Source organism: Oncorhynchus nerka, linkage group LG2, assembly GCF_034236695.1.
Source record: "Oncorhynchus nerka isolate Pitt River linkage group LG2, Oner_Uvic_2.0, whole genome shotgun sequence".
Taxonomy (NCBI): domain Eukaryota; kingdom Metazoa; phylum Chordata; class Actinopteri; order Salmoniformes; family Salmonidae; genus Oncorhynchus; species Oncorhynchus nerka.
In genome coordinates this window covers 83,264,435-83,279,553 of record NC_088397.1, presented here as the reverse complement: position 1 = coordinate 83,279,553, position 15,119 = coordinate 83,264,435, and the positions used below count along the sequence as shown (strand labels likewise).

The 15,119-nt window shown below is 40.8% G+C and overlaps 1 protein-coding gene across 2 annotated transcripts in view; it reads right to left on the bottom strand.

Annotated features, from left to right (window-relative positions):
- The window catches only part of LOC115122145 (histone deacetylase 7-like), an 81,412-nt gene that overhangs the window by 60,074 nt on the left and 6,219 nt on the right, over positions 1-15,119 (bottom strand). Inside the window, exons 3-4 of one of the 2 annotated variants that reach the window (XM_029651336.2) lie at positions 2,715-2,887; positions 2,013-2,106 (exon numbers count right to left, since the gene is read on the bottom strand). In XM_029651336.2, coding sequence (XP_029507196.2) covers positions 2,013-2,106; positions 2,715-2,834 — 214 coding nt within the window. In that variant the 5' untranslated portion in view covers positions 2,835-2,887. Of the gene's footprint in view, positions 1-2,012; positions 2,146-2,714; positions 2,888-15,119 lie in introns of those variants that run through there. The other variant, XM_029651337.2, reaches the window with a different exon arrangement.

The following is a 15,119-nucleotide window of genomic DNA, read 5'->3' as shown; positions in this document are numbered from 1 at the left end:
GCGTGAGGAACTGAGCAGGTTGAGAGCTTTAAGTTCCTTGGTGTCCACTTCACCAACAGACTAACATGGTCCAAGCACACCAAGACTGTTGTGAAGAGGGCACGACAAAACCTATTCACCCTCAGGAGACTGAAAAGATTTGGCATGGATCTTCAGATCCTCAAAAGGTTCTACAGCTGCATCATCGAGACTGGTTACATCACTGCCTCCGACCACAAGGCACAACAGAGAGTAGTGCATACTTCCCAGTACATCACTGGGGCCAAGCTGGCAGGACCATCCAGGACCTCTACACCAGGTGGTGTCAGAGGAAGGCCCTAAAAATTTTCAAAGACTCCAGCCACCCTAGTCATAGACTGTTCTCTCTGCTACCACACTGCAAGCGGTACCCGGAGCGCCAAGTTTAGGTCTAAGAGGCTTCTAAAACAGCTTCTACCCCTAAGCCATAAGACTCCTGAACATCTAATATAATGGCTACCCAGACTATTTGCATTGCCCTCCCCCTTTTACACCACTGCTACTCTCTGTTGTTATCATCTATGCATAGTCACTTTAACCTCTTGAACCTATGGGGGCGCTGTGTCATTATTGGATAAAAAGACGTGCCCGTTTTAAGCACAATATTTTGTCACGAAAAGATGCTCGACTATGCATGGAATTGACAGCCTTGGAAAGACAAAACTCTGACGTCTCCAAAACTGCAAAGATATTATCTGTGAGTGCCCCAGAACTAATGCAACAGGCGAAACCAAGATGAACTTTCATACAGGAAATGCCCCAGATTCTGAAGGCGCTGTGTTCCAATGTCTCCTTATATGGCTGTGAATGCGCCAGGAATGAGCCCGCGCTTTCTGTCTATTCCCCGAGGTGTCTGCAGCATTGTGACGTGTTTGTAGGCATATCATTGGAAGATTGACCATAAGAGACTACATTTACCTGGTGTCCCGCCCGGTGTCCTGTGTGCGTAATCTGTAAGTCCATGCGCGTTCCATTTCTTCAGAAGAGAAAGTAAAAATCCATCGTGGCAGTTATCGTCGATAGATATGTGAAAAACACCTTGAGGATGGATTCTAAACATCGGTTTGCCGTGTTTCTGTCGATATTATGGAGTTAATTTGGAAAAAAGTTCGCGTTTTAATGACTTATTATTATTATTTTTTCCTTACCCAAACGTGATGAACAAAACAGAGCGATTAGTCGACACAAATAATATTTTTTGTAAAAACGGAACATTTGCTATCTAACAGAGTCTCCTCATTGAAAACATCTGAAGTTCTTCAAAGGTAAATGATTTTATTTGAATGCTTTTATGGTTTTTGTGGAAAATGTTGCATTTTGAATGCTAACGCTAAATGGTACGTTAGCCATCAATACTGTTACACAAATGCTTGTTTTGCAATGGTTGAGAAGCATATTTTGAAAATCTGAGATGACAGTGTTGTTAACAAAAGGCTAAGCTTGAGAGCAAATAGATTCATTTCATTTCATTTGCGATTTTCATGAATAGTTAACGTTGCGTTATGGTAATGAGCTTGAGGCTGTAGTCACGATACCGGATCCGGGATGGCTCGACGCAAGAAGTTAATAACTCTACCTATGTACATATTACCTCAACTAACCAATGCCCCCACACATTGACTCTGTACCGGTACCCCCCCCCCCCCTGTATATAGTCTCGCTACTGTTATTTTACTGCTGCTCTTTAATTACTTGTTACTTTTATTTCTTATTCTTCCTCATATTTTTTTAAACTTCATTGTTGGTTAGGGGCTCCTAAGTAAGCATTTCACTGTAAGGTCTACTGTACCTGTTGTACTCAGCGCATGTGACTAATACAATTTAATTTGATTTGATATACAGTACAGTGGAGGCTGCTGTGGGGAGGACGGCTCATAATAATTAAGGTTCCACCAACCTCCTGTGATAGAGTACCATAACATACTGATGACATTCTACTCGTTTCTATCCCATGCAATGTGTCCTCCACAGGGCCAGGGGGCACAGTTACTTACTTTGCTCACTCTTATCCTTATACATCAGCTGCTGCAGTTCCTGACTCTTGTCCTGCTCTTTCTCCTGGCGACTCTGCTCCATGTCGTACTCGTACTGAAACGAGACCATTCAGATTTGGGGCGGCAGCGTAGCCTAGTGGTTAGAGCGTTGGACTAGTAACCGGAAGGTTGCAAGTTCAAACCCCCGAGCTGACAAGGTACAAATCTGTCGTTCTGCCCCTGAACAGGCAGTTAACCCACTGTTCCCAGGCCGTCATTGAAAATAAGAATGTGTAGAAACTGACTTGCCTGGTTAAATAAAGGTAAAATTAAAAAATATATATATATTCAATTTGCATTTAAGCGCACTGGGTTTTCACTAGTTATCACAAAGTCCAAATTGGCTATATCGAAAACAAAAATGAGCTTTTTGGTCTTAATTTAAGGTTAGCAGTGTGGTTAAGGTTAGTGTTAAAATCACGTTTGAAAAGGATACATTTTTGAAATAGGTGTGGTTTACGACTTTGTGGTTGTGGTAACTAGTGATGACCGGAAAACTGGGCCATAGACAATATTCAGGAACTTATATCAGCCCAAGGAAAGGGATCATAGAGATGGAAAGAGGGCACACCTCCTATATTTGCCATTGATTGCTTCTGTGACAGCATGGCTAGTGCCATGGAGGGCTATCTCAACTATAAAGTTTGTGAAAGGGCTCCTCACGTGGATGTGCTGTGGCAGGTGCTTCTGGGAGTCCTGGGCTCCCAGGAAGAGGGAGTGGTGGGGTGCCAGCATAACCGAGTCAGGCTCGGGACGCACCAACCTCTGGGTACGCAGGTCCATGGGCCACTCTGTCCGGAGTGGTGACGAAGCCTAGCAAGGAACTTGCACATCCACTACAGAGAAAGGGAAGGAAAATAAAAGAGGAGAGAAAGACATTAGTTAAGATGATGAGTCAAGGCTTTGTTCGTTAGACTAGATCATTGGAGAGAACGGATAACCTGGGACTGAACCAAAGCTGAGGTGCTGCATTCTAAGCTCCCAACTGAACTTTGTGAATTGGTGTCAGCGGTGGGATCTGGGCTGTCCAAAATCCCCAAAATAGAAAACCCAGCCATAACTCTCCCTTTCTCTCCTTCTGTCCTCTATTTTTCTCTCTCTTCTTCTCTTGTGTTGTTTCTTTTCGTGGCCCAGTCAAGTCCCCCAGTCAAGGCCTCCATGATGAGGCCTGTGCCAGAACACACTAGAAAAGGGATAGCTGATCCCATGGAATAGTCTACACTTGTGCGATTAAAATATACCAATGATGATATGCACCCGCACATGCACACATGCACGCACACACAGACACACACACACCATAATAAATGGCTGTATCCCACACCTGAGGGATATACTACAAAATAGGATCACCGAGTTTAACTTTAATAAGTAACCAGAAAAAGCTATTGATTTTCTGGTTCATTAAAAAAAACGATAAACTTGGGTATGTGTTTTTGTTTGTTGAATCAATTAGACCATGCTTGTTTCAAGCTTATCTTCCTAAAAAATAAACAGTTATATCAGAAGATTTAGGCAAGTTAGCTGGCTAACTCATTGATTCTGCTTTGTAGTATTTATAGATGATTCAGGACAATGAACAACTAGATTAGATTGAAACGAAACAATGATGTCTCATTATACAATACTACAATACATGTTTTATTGGTCCATTTGCACAGATATTGTTAATTTTGTTGCTGTCACAGTACCCAACCTGACACACTGGGAGTAGTACAGAGGCTGAGAAGAGCAGTGGCCCCATGTTCAAGGGCACAACGGAGGTAGGTAGTATACAGGGATATTAAGGTGTAAGAGAGTACCAGTCCTTACAACAGGCCATTGTTAGATAATGTGACTCCGTGTGTCAAGTTGGTGTTGATAGTTTGTATATTACGTAGAATAACAGTCGTCGTATAAGACTCCCAGGAAGAGGATCGTCATCCTTCTCAAATGGACTTCAGTAATAGGAGGGGGAAGAGAGTGAAGAAAGCAAGCAGCCACAGAAAGTCTGAAAGAATGAAAGACTGAAATACAGAAAGACAAAGACTGAAATACAGAAAGACTGAAATACAGAAAGACAAAGACTGAAAGACAAAGACTGAAATACAGAAAGACAAAGACTGAAATACAGAAAGACAAAGACTGAAATACAGAAAGACAAAGACTGAAATACAGAAAGACAAAGACTGAAATACAGAAAGACAAAGACTGAAATACAGAAAGACAAAGACTGAAAGACGAAAAGACAAAGACTGATAGACAAAGACTGAAATACAGTAAGAATGAAAGACTGAAATACAGAAAGACAAAGACTGTATATTTTTTTGATTGTTTATTTAACCTTCATTTAGCTAGGCAAGTCAGTTAAGAACAAATTCTTATTTACAATGGCGGCCTAGGCCAACCAAACCCGGATGACGCTGGGATAATTGTGCGCCGTCCTAAGGGACTCCCAATCACGGCTGAATGTGATACAGCCTACTACACTTTTGATTTCCATCTCAAATTGTGGTACCCTAATGATATTTGATGATGCAGGCATTTTATCTATCTTTTTTTATCAATCTTTCTATTTAATAATGGAACACTAGTCACTTTAATAATGTTTACATACTGCTTTACTAATTTCATATGTATATTCTGTATTCTACTGTATTTTAGTCAATGCCACTCCGACATTGCTCGTGATAATATTTATATATTTAATTCCATTCTTTTACTTTTAGATGTGTGTGTATTGTGAATTGTTAGATATTACTGCACTGTTGGAGCTAGGAACACAAGCATTTCGCTACACCGACAATAACATCAGCTAAATATGTGTATTGTGACCAATAAAATGTGATTTGATTTGCATTTATTAAATATCCAGTGTGGTACTTCAGCATGGACAAATCTATTAACGTTGCCATTTCCTTTCATCTTTGAAAAGAAAAACAGCTACGGGAATTACCCAGAGGCAACAGAATAGCATGTATTACCAGAAGAGTGTGTTTTCAGAGGAAATGGTGGGGGGCGCGCACACACACACACACACACACCTTGAAGAGACCTAAAGAGTATCACCATGACATCAAAGAGAAGGGCAGGAATAGGACAAGGCTAGCCAAAGGATACTTTATAACCACACTGAGACACGTATAACATTTGTAACTATCTGAATAACACTCATGTACTTCAGATCAGTGACTTATTCATTATGATTTAAAAGGCTAAACTGATCCTAGATCAGTAGCCCTATTCTGAGACACTTTGTGAATATGGGCCCGATATGGTAAAGGTATGCTGAAAGCTACTCATAACTTTAAATCGTAAGATCCACAATGTGTTTTAAGAATAGAGGGGGAAACAACAATGATATGAACTTATCTGTTGATCTGAGTGTCTGTTGATCTGCGTGTCTGTTGATCTGAGAGTCTGTTGATATGTCTGTCTAAGTGTCTGTTGATCCGTGTGTCTGTTGATCAGAGTGCCTGTTGATCTGTGTGTCTGTTGATCAGAGTGCCTGTTGATCTGCAAGTCTTAGTGTCTGTTGTTCCGTGTGTCTGTTGATCTGCACGTCTGAGTGTCTGTTGATCCGTGTGTCTGTTGATCGATGTCTGTTGATCTGAGTGTCGGTTTATCTGAGTGTCTGTTGACCCGAGTGTCTGTTGATCTGAGTGTCTGTTGATCTGAGTGTCTGTTGATCTGAGTGTCTGTTGATCTGAGTGTCTGTTGATCTGAGTGTCTGTTGATCTGAGTGTCTGTTGATCTGAGTGTCTGCTGATCCATGTGTCTATTGATGCAGGGTGTCTGTGGCTAAAAATAGACATGAGAACAAACTTAAAGTCTGTTGAAATCTTCACTTTCACAACCATCATTATTCTCTCTAAGATGCTGCAACAACCTAACACCACACACACGCGCACGCACACACACACACACACACACACACACACACATCCTGTTGCTAAAGTTAGTCTACACAATTGACATCCTTCTGGTTAATTTAGGCAAGCAGATGCTGCTACTTCGGTTGAATGGGATCACTTTACTTGCCATTTCTTGCATTATACACTGTATGTGTGTGTGTGTACCTATGTGTGTGCATGTCTATATTAGAGGTTAACCGATTATGATTTTTCAACGCTGATACAGATTATTGGAGAAGCAAAAAATGCCGATACCGATTAAATCGGTCTATATATATATATATATATATATATATATATATATATATATATATATATATGTGTGTGTGTAATAATTACAATTACAACAATACTGAATGAACAATGAACACTTTTATTTTAACCTAATATAATACATAAATAAAATCAATTTAGTCTTAAATAAATAATGAAACATGTCCAATTTGGTTTAAATAATGCAAAAACACAGTGTTGGAGAAGAAAGTAAAAGTGCAATATGCGCCATGTAAAAAAAGCTAACGTTTAAGTTCTTTGCTCAGAACATGAGAACATGGTGGTTCCTTTTAACATGAGTCTTCAATATTCCCAGGTTAGAAGTTTTAGGTTGTAGTTATAGGAATTATGATGCATCGATTATTTCTCTCTATACCATTTGTATTTCATATACCTTAGACTATTGGATGTTCTTATACATACTATAGTATTGCCAGCCTAATCTTGGGAGTTCATAGGCTTGAAGCCATAAACAGCACTGTGCTTCAAGCATTGCGAAGAGCTGCTGGCAAACTCAGCAAAGTGCTGTTGGAATGAATTATTATTATTTTATTTTTTATTTTTTTCACCTTTATTTAACCAGGTAGGCAAGTTGAGAACAAGTTCTCATTTACAATTGCGACCTGGCCAAGATAAAGCAAAGCAGTTCGACAGATACAACGACACAGAGTTACACATGGAGTAAAACAAACATACAGTCAATAATACAGTATAAACAAGTCTATATACAATGTGAGCAAATGAGGTGAGAAGGGAGGTAAAGGTAAAAAAGGCCATGGTGGCAAAGTAAATACAATATAGCACAATAAAACACTGGAATGGTAGTTTTGCAATGGAAGAATGTGCAAAGTAGAAATAAAAGTAATGGGGTGCAAAGGAGCAAAATTAATTAATTAATTAAATACAGTTGGGAAAGAGGTAGTTGTTTGGGCTAAATTATAGGTGGGCTATGTACAGGTGCAGTAATCTGTAAGATGCTCTGACAGTTGGTGCTTAAAGCTAGTGAGGGAGATAAGTGTTTCCAGTTTCAGAGATTTTTGAAGTTCGTTCCAGTCATTGGCAGCAGAGAACTGGAAGGAGAGGCGGCCAAAGAAAGAATTGGTTTTGGGGGTGACTAGAGAGATATACCTGCTGGAGCGTGTGCTACAGGTGGGAGATGCTATGGTGACCAGCGAGCTGAGATAAGGGGGGACTTTACCTAGCAGGGTCTTGTAGATGACATGGAGCCAGTGGGTTTGGCGACGAGTATGAAGCGAGGGCCAGCCAACGAGAGCGTACAGGTCGCAATGGTGGGTAGTATATGGGGCTTTGGTGACAAAACGGATTGCACTGTGATAGACTGCATCCAATTTGTTGAGTAGGGTATTGGAGGCTATTTTGTAAATGACATCGCCAAAGTCGAGGATTGGTAGGATGGTCAGTTTTACAAGGGTATGTTTGGCAGCATGAGTGAATGATGCTTTGTTGCGAAATAGGAAGCCAATTCTAGATTTAACTTTGGATTGGAGATGTTTGATATGGGTCTGGAAGGAGAGTTTACAGTCTAACCAGACACCTAAGTATTTGTAGTTGTCCACGTATTCTAAGTCAGAGCCTAAATACTTGTATTTAAGAGCAATTGGAGGCCACGGAAGGAGAGTTGTATGGCATTGAAGCTTGCCTGGAGGGTTGTTACCACAGTGTCCAAAGAAGGGCCGGAAGTATACAGAATGGTGTCGTCTGCGTAGAGGTGGATCAGAGACTCACCAGCAGCAAGAGCGACCTCATTGATGTATACAGAGAAGAGAGTCGGTCCAAGAATTGAACCCTGTGGCACCCCCATAGAGACTGCCAGAGGTCCGGACAGCAGACCCTCCGATTTGACACACTGAACTCTATCAGAGAAGTAGTTGGTGAACCAGGCGAGGCAATCATTTGAGAAACCAAGGCTGTCGAGTCTGCCGATGAGGATGTGGTGATTGACAGAGTCGAAAGCCTTGGCCAGATCAATGAATACGGCTGCACAGTAATGTTTCTTATCGATGCCGGTTAAGATGTCGTTTAGGACCTTGAGCGTGGCTGAGGTGCACCCATGACCAGCTCTGAAACCAGATTGCATAGCAGAGAAGGTATGGTGAGATTCGAAATGGTCGGTAATCTGTTTGTTGACTTGGCTTTCGAAGACCTTAGAAAGGCATGGTAGGATATATATAGGTCTGTAGCAGTTTGGGTCAAGAGTGTCCCCCCCTTTGAAGAGGGGGATGACCGCAGCTGCTTTCCAATCTTTGAGAATCTCAGACGACACGAAAGAGAGGTTGAACAGGCTAGTAATAGGGGTGGCAACAATTTTGGCAGATAATTTTAGAAAGAAAGGGTCCAGATTGTCTAGCCCGGCTGATTTGTAGGGGTCCAGATTTTTCAATGCTTACGAGCCTGCTGCTGCCTACCACCGCTCAGTCAGACTGCTCTTTCAAATATTAAATCATAGACTTAAATATAATAAACACACAGAAATTCGAGCCTTAGGACATTAATATGGTCAAATCCGGAAACTATCATTTAGTAAACAAAACATTTATTCTTTCAGTGAAAAACATAACGGTTCTGTATTTTATCAAACAGGTGGCAGCCAGCCAAGCTAAGTCTAAATATCTTTAATTTTACCTTTATTTAAGTCAGTTAAGAACAAATGTTTATTTTCAATGACGGCCTAGGAACAGTGGGTTAATTGCCTTGTTCAGTGGCAGATCGACAGATTTTTACTTTGTCAGCTCGAGAATTGGATCTTGCAACCTTTCGGTCACTAGTCCAATGCTCTAACCACTAGGCTACCTGCCGCACAACCTAGGTTACATTGCACAACCTTCAATGTTATGTCATAAGTATGTCAAATTCTGGCAAATTAATTACGGTCTTTGTTAGGAAGAAATGGTCTCGCAACGAGCCAGGCAGCCAAAACTGCTACATATACCCTGACTCTGCTTGCACTGAACACAAGAGAAGTGACACGATTTCCCTAGTTAATATTGCCTGCTAACATGCATTTCTTTTAACTAAATGTGCAGGTTTAAAAATATATACTTCTGTGTATTGATTTTTAGGAAGGCATTGATGCTTATGGTTAGGTACATTAAAATGTCAGACTTGATTTGTCCTGAAGAAAAATGTATCAAACCCTATAAAAAAAATATTTATAATCTACATTATTGTTCATATTTCCTGTTGCTGCAGGATTATTTTTCTGCTGTAGCAAATTGGCTCAAATTAAGATCCTACCATACATCTGTAAGTACTTTAAATCTGTGTGTGTGTGTGTGTGTGTGTGTCAGTCAAGTTACTAGTGGACATTTGTCTCTTTACGGGAGCACAATACGTTGAAGTAGTATACAGTGCATTTGGAAAGTATTCAGACCCCTTTATGTATGTATTTTGTCACATTACAGCCTTATACAAAAAAAAATCATCAATCTACACACAATACCCCGTAACTTACAAAGAAATAAATGGTTTTTAGAATGTTTTGCAAATATATTTAAAAGATTATAATAATAGCACATTTACATAAGTATTCAGACCCTTTACTCAGTACTTTGTTGAAGCACCTTTGGTAGCGATTACAGCCTTGAGTCTGCTTGTGTATTACCCTACAAGCTTGGCACACCTGTATTTGGAGAGTTTTTCTCATTCTTCATTGCAGATCCTCTCAAGCTCTGTCAGACTGGATGGGGAGCATCGCTGCACAGCTATTGTCAGGTCTCTCCAGAGATGTTCGATCGGGTTGAAGTCCGGGCTCTGGCTGGGCCACTCAAGAACATTCAGAGACTTGTCCTGAAGCCACTCCTTCGTTGTCTTGGCTGTGTGCTTAGATTTGTTGTCCTGTTGGAAGGTGAACCTTCGCCCAGTCTGAGATCCTGAGCACTGTGGAGCAGCATCAATGATCTCTCTGTACTTCGCTCCGTTAATCTTTCCCCTTGATCCTGACTTGTCTCCCAGTCCCTCTCCAAATCAAGTCCAATCAAATGAATTTACCACAGGTGGACTCCGATCAAGTTGTAGGCATTTCTGTTTTTATTATTTATTTATTTTTAATTTCGAAAAACCTGTTTTTGCTTTGTCATTATGGGGTATTGTGTGTAGATTGATGAGGCACATGTTTGTAATAAGGCTGTAATGTAACAAAATGTGTAAAAAGTCTGAATACTTTCCGAATGCACTGCATGTAGGCAACTAGGCGTTTATTTATAGTGTCAGATGTTGGTTAACATTTGTGTAAAAAGTGTGCAAAAAGTGTGCATATGTTCAAATGCATGTGTGTGTGTGTGTGTGTGTTTGTGTCTATATACACTACAAAATAATGTGGACACCTGCTTGTCAAAAATCTCCTTCCAAAACCATGGTCCCCCCTTTGCTACTATAACAGCCTTCTCTTCTGGGAAGGCTTTCCACTAGATGTTGGAACATTGCTGAGGGGACTTGCTTCCATTCAGCCACAAGAGCAAGAGCATTAGTGAGGTCAGGCAGTGATGTTGGGTGATTAGGCCTGGCTTGCAGTCGGCGTTCCAATTCATCCCAAAGGTGATCGATAGGGTGGAGGTCAGGTCTCTGTGCAGGCCAGCCAAGTTCTTCCACACCGATCTCGACAAACCATTTCTGTATGGACCTCGCTTTGTGCACGGGGCATTGTCATGCTGAAACAGGAAAGGGCCTTCCCCAAACTGTTGCCACAAAGTTAGAAGGTCAGAATGGTCTAGAATGTTATTGTATGCTGTAGCGTTAAGATTTACCTTCACTGTAACTAAGGAGCCTAAACCAAACTAAGAAAAACAGCCCCAGACCATTATTCCTTCTCCACCAAACTTTACAGTTGTCACTGTGCATTCGGGCATAGGTAGCGTTCTCCTGGAACCTGCGAAACTCAGATTAGTCTGTTGGACTGCCAGATGGTGAAGTGTGATTCATCACTCCAGAGAACACGTTTCCACTGCTCCAGTCCAATGGCGGTGAGCTTTACACCACTCCAGCCAACACATGGCATTGCGCATGGTGATCTTAAGCTTGTGTATGGTTGCTCGGCCATGGAAACCCATTTCATTAAGCTCCTGACGAACAGTTCTAGTGCTGATGTTGCTTCCAGAGGCAGTTTGGAACTTGGTAGTGAGTGTTGCAAGCGAGGACAGACAATTTTTGCGCTACGAACTTCAGCACTGGGCGGTCCTGTTCTGTGAGCTTGTGTGGCCTACCACTTTGCTGAGCCATTGTTGCTCCTAGACATTTCCACTTCACAATAACAGCACTCACAGTTGACCTGTGCAGCTCTTGCAGGGCAGACATTTGATGAACTGACTTGTTGGACAGATGGCATTCTATGATGGTGCCACGTTGAAAGTCACTGAGCACTTCAGTAAGGCCAATCTACTGCCAATGTTTGTCTATAGAGATTGCGTGGCTGTGTGTTCGATCTTATACGACTATCAGCAATGGGTGTGGCGGAAATAGCAGAATTCACTCATTTGAAGGGTTGTCCACATACTTTTGCATATATAGTGTATTTATAGCATCATCCAACTTGTCATTTACACACGTGTCTTTGTGAGTGTATGGCGTGTGTGTTTGTGTGTGGTATATATGCATGTCTGTCAATGTATTTATAGTGTCACGATTTGCATGCACACACTTCAATCTCTGTGTGTGTGTGTGGCGTGTGTGTGTGTATGGAGTCCTATGGAAGGTGTGTGTGCCTGTCAATATGTTCAGCCTCATAAGGAGTCATATGGAGGGTGTGTGTGCCTGTCAATATGTTCAGCCTTGTATGGAGCCTTATGGGGGGGGGGGGGGTGGAAGAGTATGTTAACTTAAACAAACCATGCAATTGGCCATGTTACGCACATAAACAGCATGCCTAAGTCGTACTTACATAGTGTGTACACTAGACAACTATTTATAGAAAAGCTATTCGCCTTATTTTTAAAAGCCACAATGATGAAGTAACAACTTACTTTGCAAAGGCAAAAGCTATACTTTCTCATACTTGACTACTGGGTGGCACAAAGACATTGTGGATGGAGGCGCTCTCTCTCATTCTCTCGCTCTCTCCCTCTCTCTCCAAGTGGTCTTTCTCTTTTTTACTCTCTTTCTACCTCTCTCTATTATTTCTTTCACTCTCTCTTTCTATGTAGCTCTCTTTCACTCGTTCTCTCTCTGTTAATTCTGTAATTCATCCTTTCCAATGGTAACTGTGTTGGAATACCATTGGCCGATCTATCAAAAGGTCAGAGGTCAAAGTCATGGAGGTATCAAGTTCTTTCACAATGTCGATCCCCTCAGGGCTAAGATGTGGGGTCTCTGACTCAGAGTTGAGAGACAAGAGAAAGAGAGAGACATGAGAAAGAGAGAAAGAGTTAGAGAAAGAGAGACGTGGGAGAAAGAGCAAGAGAGACATGAGAAAGAGAGAAAAAGAAAGCGAAATGAGAGAGAGACATGTGAGAAAGAGAAACATGAGAGAGTGCAAAAAGAGAGAGAAAAATATAGCTAGTCACAAGCTCACCAGTACTTTAGAATTTTTCAGGGCTAAAACAGACTCACAATTGTTAAACGATATTGTTGCTGTTGTTTCTTCTCGGGAGACAGTTCAGAAAGTCATGAGAGCCATTTTTTGGGCTGTAAACGTCGAAAAGTACGAAAAACAAAGTGTAAAAACTGTGGTAACATGCTCAGAAGGAGAGGATCATAACAATGTCATGCAGGGTTGGCCGATATTACGATAGTATCGGATATCGAAGATGATTGACATCCATTATCGATGGCGACGACATCATGGTGTGACGGACGATGTATAGCCTATTTCAACTTGACTGGCACCAAGCAGTTAAGAGCTGACCGGGCAGCCCACAGCAGGGTCATGCCAGGTGGCCTATTCTAGGGATAGGCATGAGTAATCGTGTACTCAAAAGGACGTCAAAGCTCGATCTTTAAGCAGAGCTAAACAAAAAAATATGTATACTGTAAAACTATTCAGTGGAATGTGCTTTGTGGCTGCCCAAACGGGATGAGACAGTGATAAGGGCTTGAGAAATAAGAGTGTCTGCTAAATTATCCAATCAACCATAGGCTTCTATAAGCAAGAGCCACTGCTGAGGTTACAGCCTTGTTGAAGATTGTGTTTCACAAAAATATATCCAGTTGATATATAATATAACCCTTTTCAATAAATGTATCTTGACATTGATATTGTGTTGCGTGGCCTTTTATTGTCCCCAGCACAAGGTGCACCTGTGTAATGATCATGTTGTTTAATCAGCTTCTTAATATGTCACACCTGTCAGGTGGATTATCTTGGCAAAGCAGAAATGCTCATTAACAGGGACGTAAACAAATGTGTGCAAACGATTTGTGAGAAATAAGCTTTTTGTGCGTATGGAACATTTCTGGGATATTTTATTTCAGTTCATGAAACATGGGACAAACACTTTACATGTTGCATTTACATTTTTGTTCAGTGTATACGGGGCAATTTAGCAATTAGGATTTGTTATCTGTAATGGTTATGATAAATGAGGCATTGTTGCTCACTGTTGGCCTATAGATAAATGCTCACATATTGTTTCCCAGTGCATCGCTTGTGTTCTAAAAATAGTTCACTTTATTTTATTTGAGTTCTAGGAAAAAATCATGAGAGCACTCGAACAGTCAAGAAATGTCAAATGCTTACCTTTGCTATAGCCTGCATTACTTATTTCAATAAATATGTTATGAACTATTGACAGAATGCAAGAGAACGATGTAGACAGAGCGAAGATGTTCACCAAGGCGGCGCAAAATATCCAGTCAGAAAATAGGTTCATTTTTTTCTCCCTCTCAATGGCGGTTGATATGGCGATAGCCTAGTTTGTTTTTTATCGCAGGCACTCCAGTGTTGAATTATTTTAAAACCCTCATTTTGTCTTTTCTCTCCATTTGATATGAGTATGACTTCAGTTTTATTCTGTCTTTCTCCTGCCTCCTCCCACCACTTCATGATCAAACATTGAATTTATCTAACAGCGTTCTCAGAAGTTGTTTTTGAATACCCTAAAAACAAACATGATAGGCCTAAATAAATAAAGAGAGATTGAACAAACCAAGATAGAAGATAGAAAAATTGAACGAGTAGTTTGAACAAACCTTTCAGTTGATCAAAGCTTAGTCTAAAATAAATAATTCATGCATCCTTCCTCTTTGCTTTTGCTAACCCAATGGACTAAAGCAAAATCATACTAATTAAAATAGCCTATCAAAAGCATTAATACAAGTTATTAAGAGTATTTCCCAAATAGGCTATTCTAATAACGTGTTTAATGTCCTAAAGTTGCAGCTTTCAAATGGGAAGGAACCATTTTGAAGGTCAGAAACCAGATGGAAAAATCGAATGAGGAGTCAAAAGAAAACTTACAGCTAAACAAAGCTTATGAAAGAAACAAAGTGTAGAGTAGGTCTATTTCCATAGCCTATCATTAGTAATGTACAGTGCCTTGCGAAAGTATTCGGCCCCCTTGAACTTTGCGACCTTTTGCCACATTTCAGGCTTCAAACATAAAGATATAAAACTGTATTTTTTTGTGAAGAATCAACAACAAGTGGGACACAATCATGAAGTGGAACGACATTTATTGGATATTTCAAACTTTTTTAACAAATCAAAAACTGAAAAATTGGGCGTGCAAAATGATTCAGCCCCTTTACTTTCAGTGCAGCAAACTCTCTCCAGAAGTTCAGTGAGGATCTCTGAATGATCCAATGTTGACCTAAATGACTAATGATGATAAATACAATCCACCTGTGTGTAATCAAGTCTCCGTATAAATGCACCTGCACTGTGATAGTTTCAGAGGTCCGTTAAAAGCGCAGAGAGCATCATGAAGAACAAGGAACACACCAGGCAGGTCCG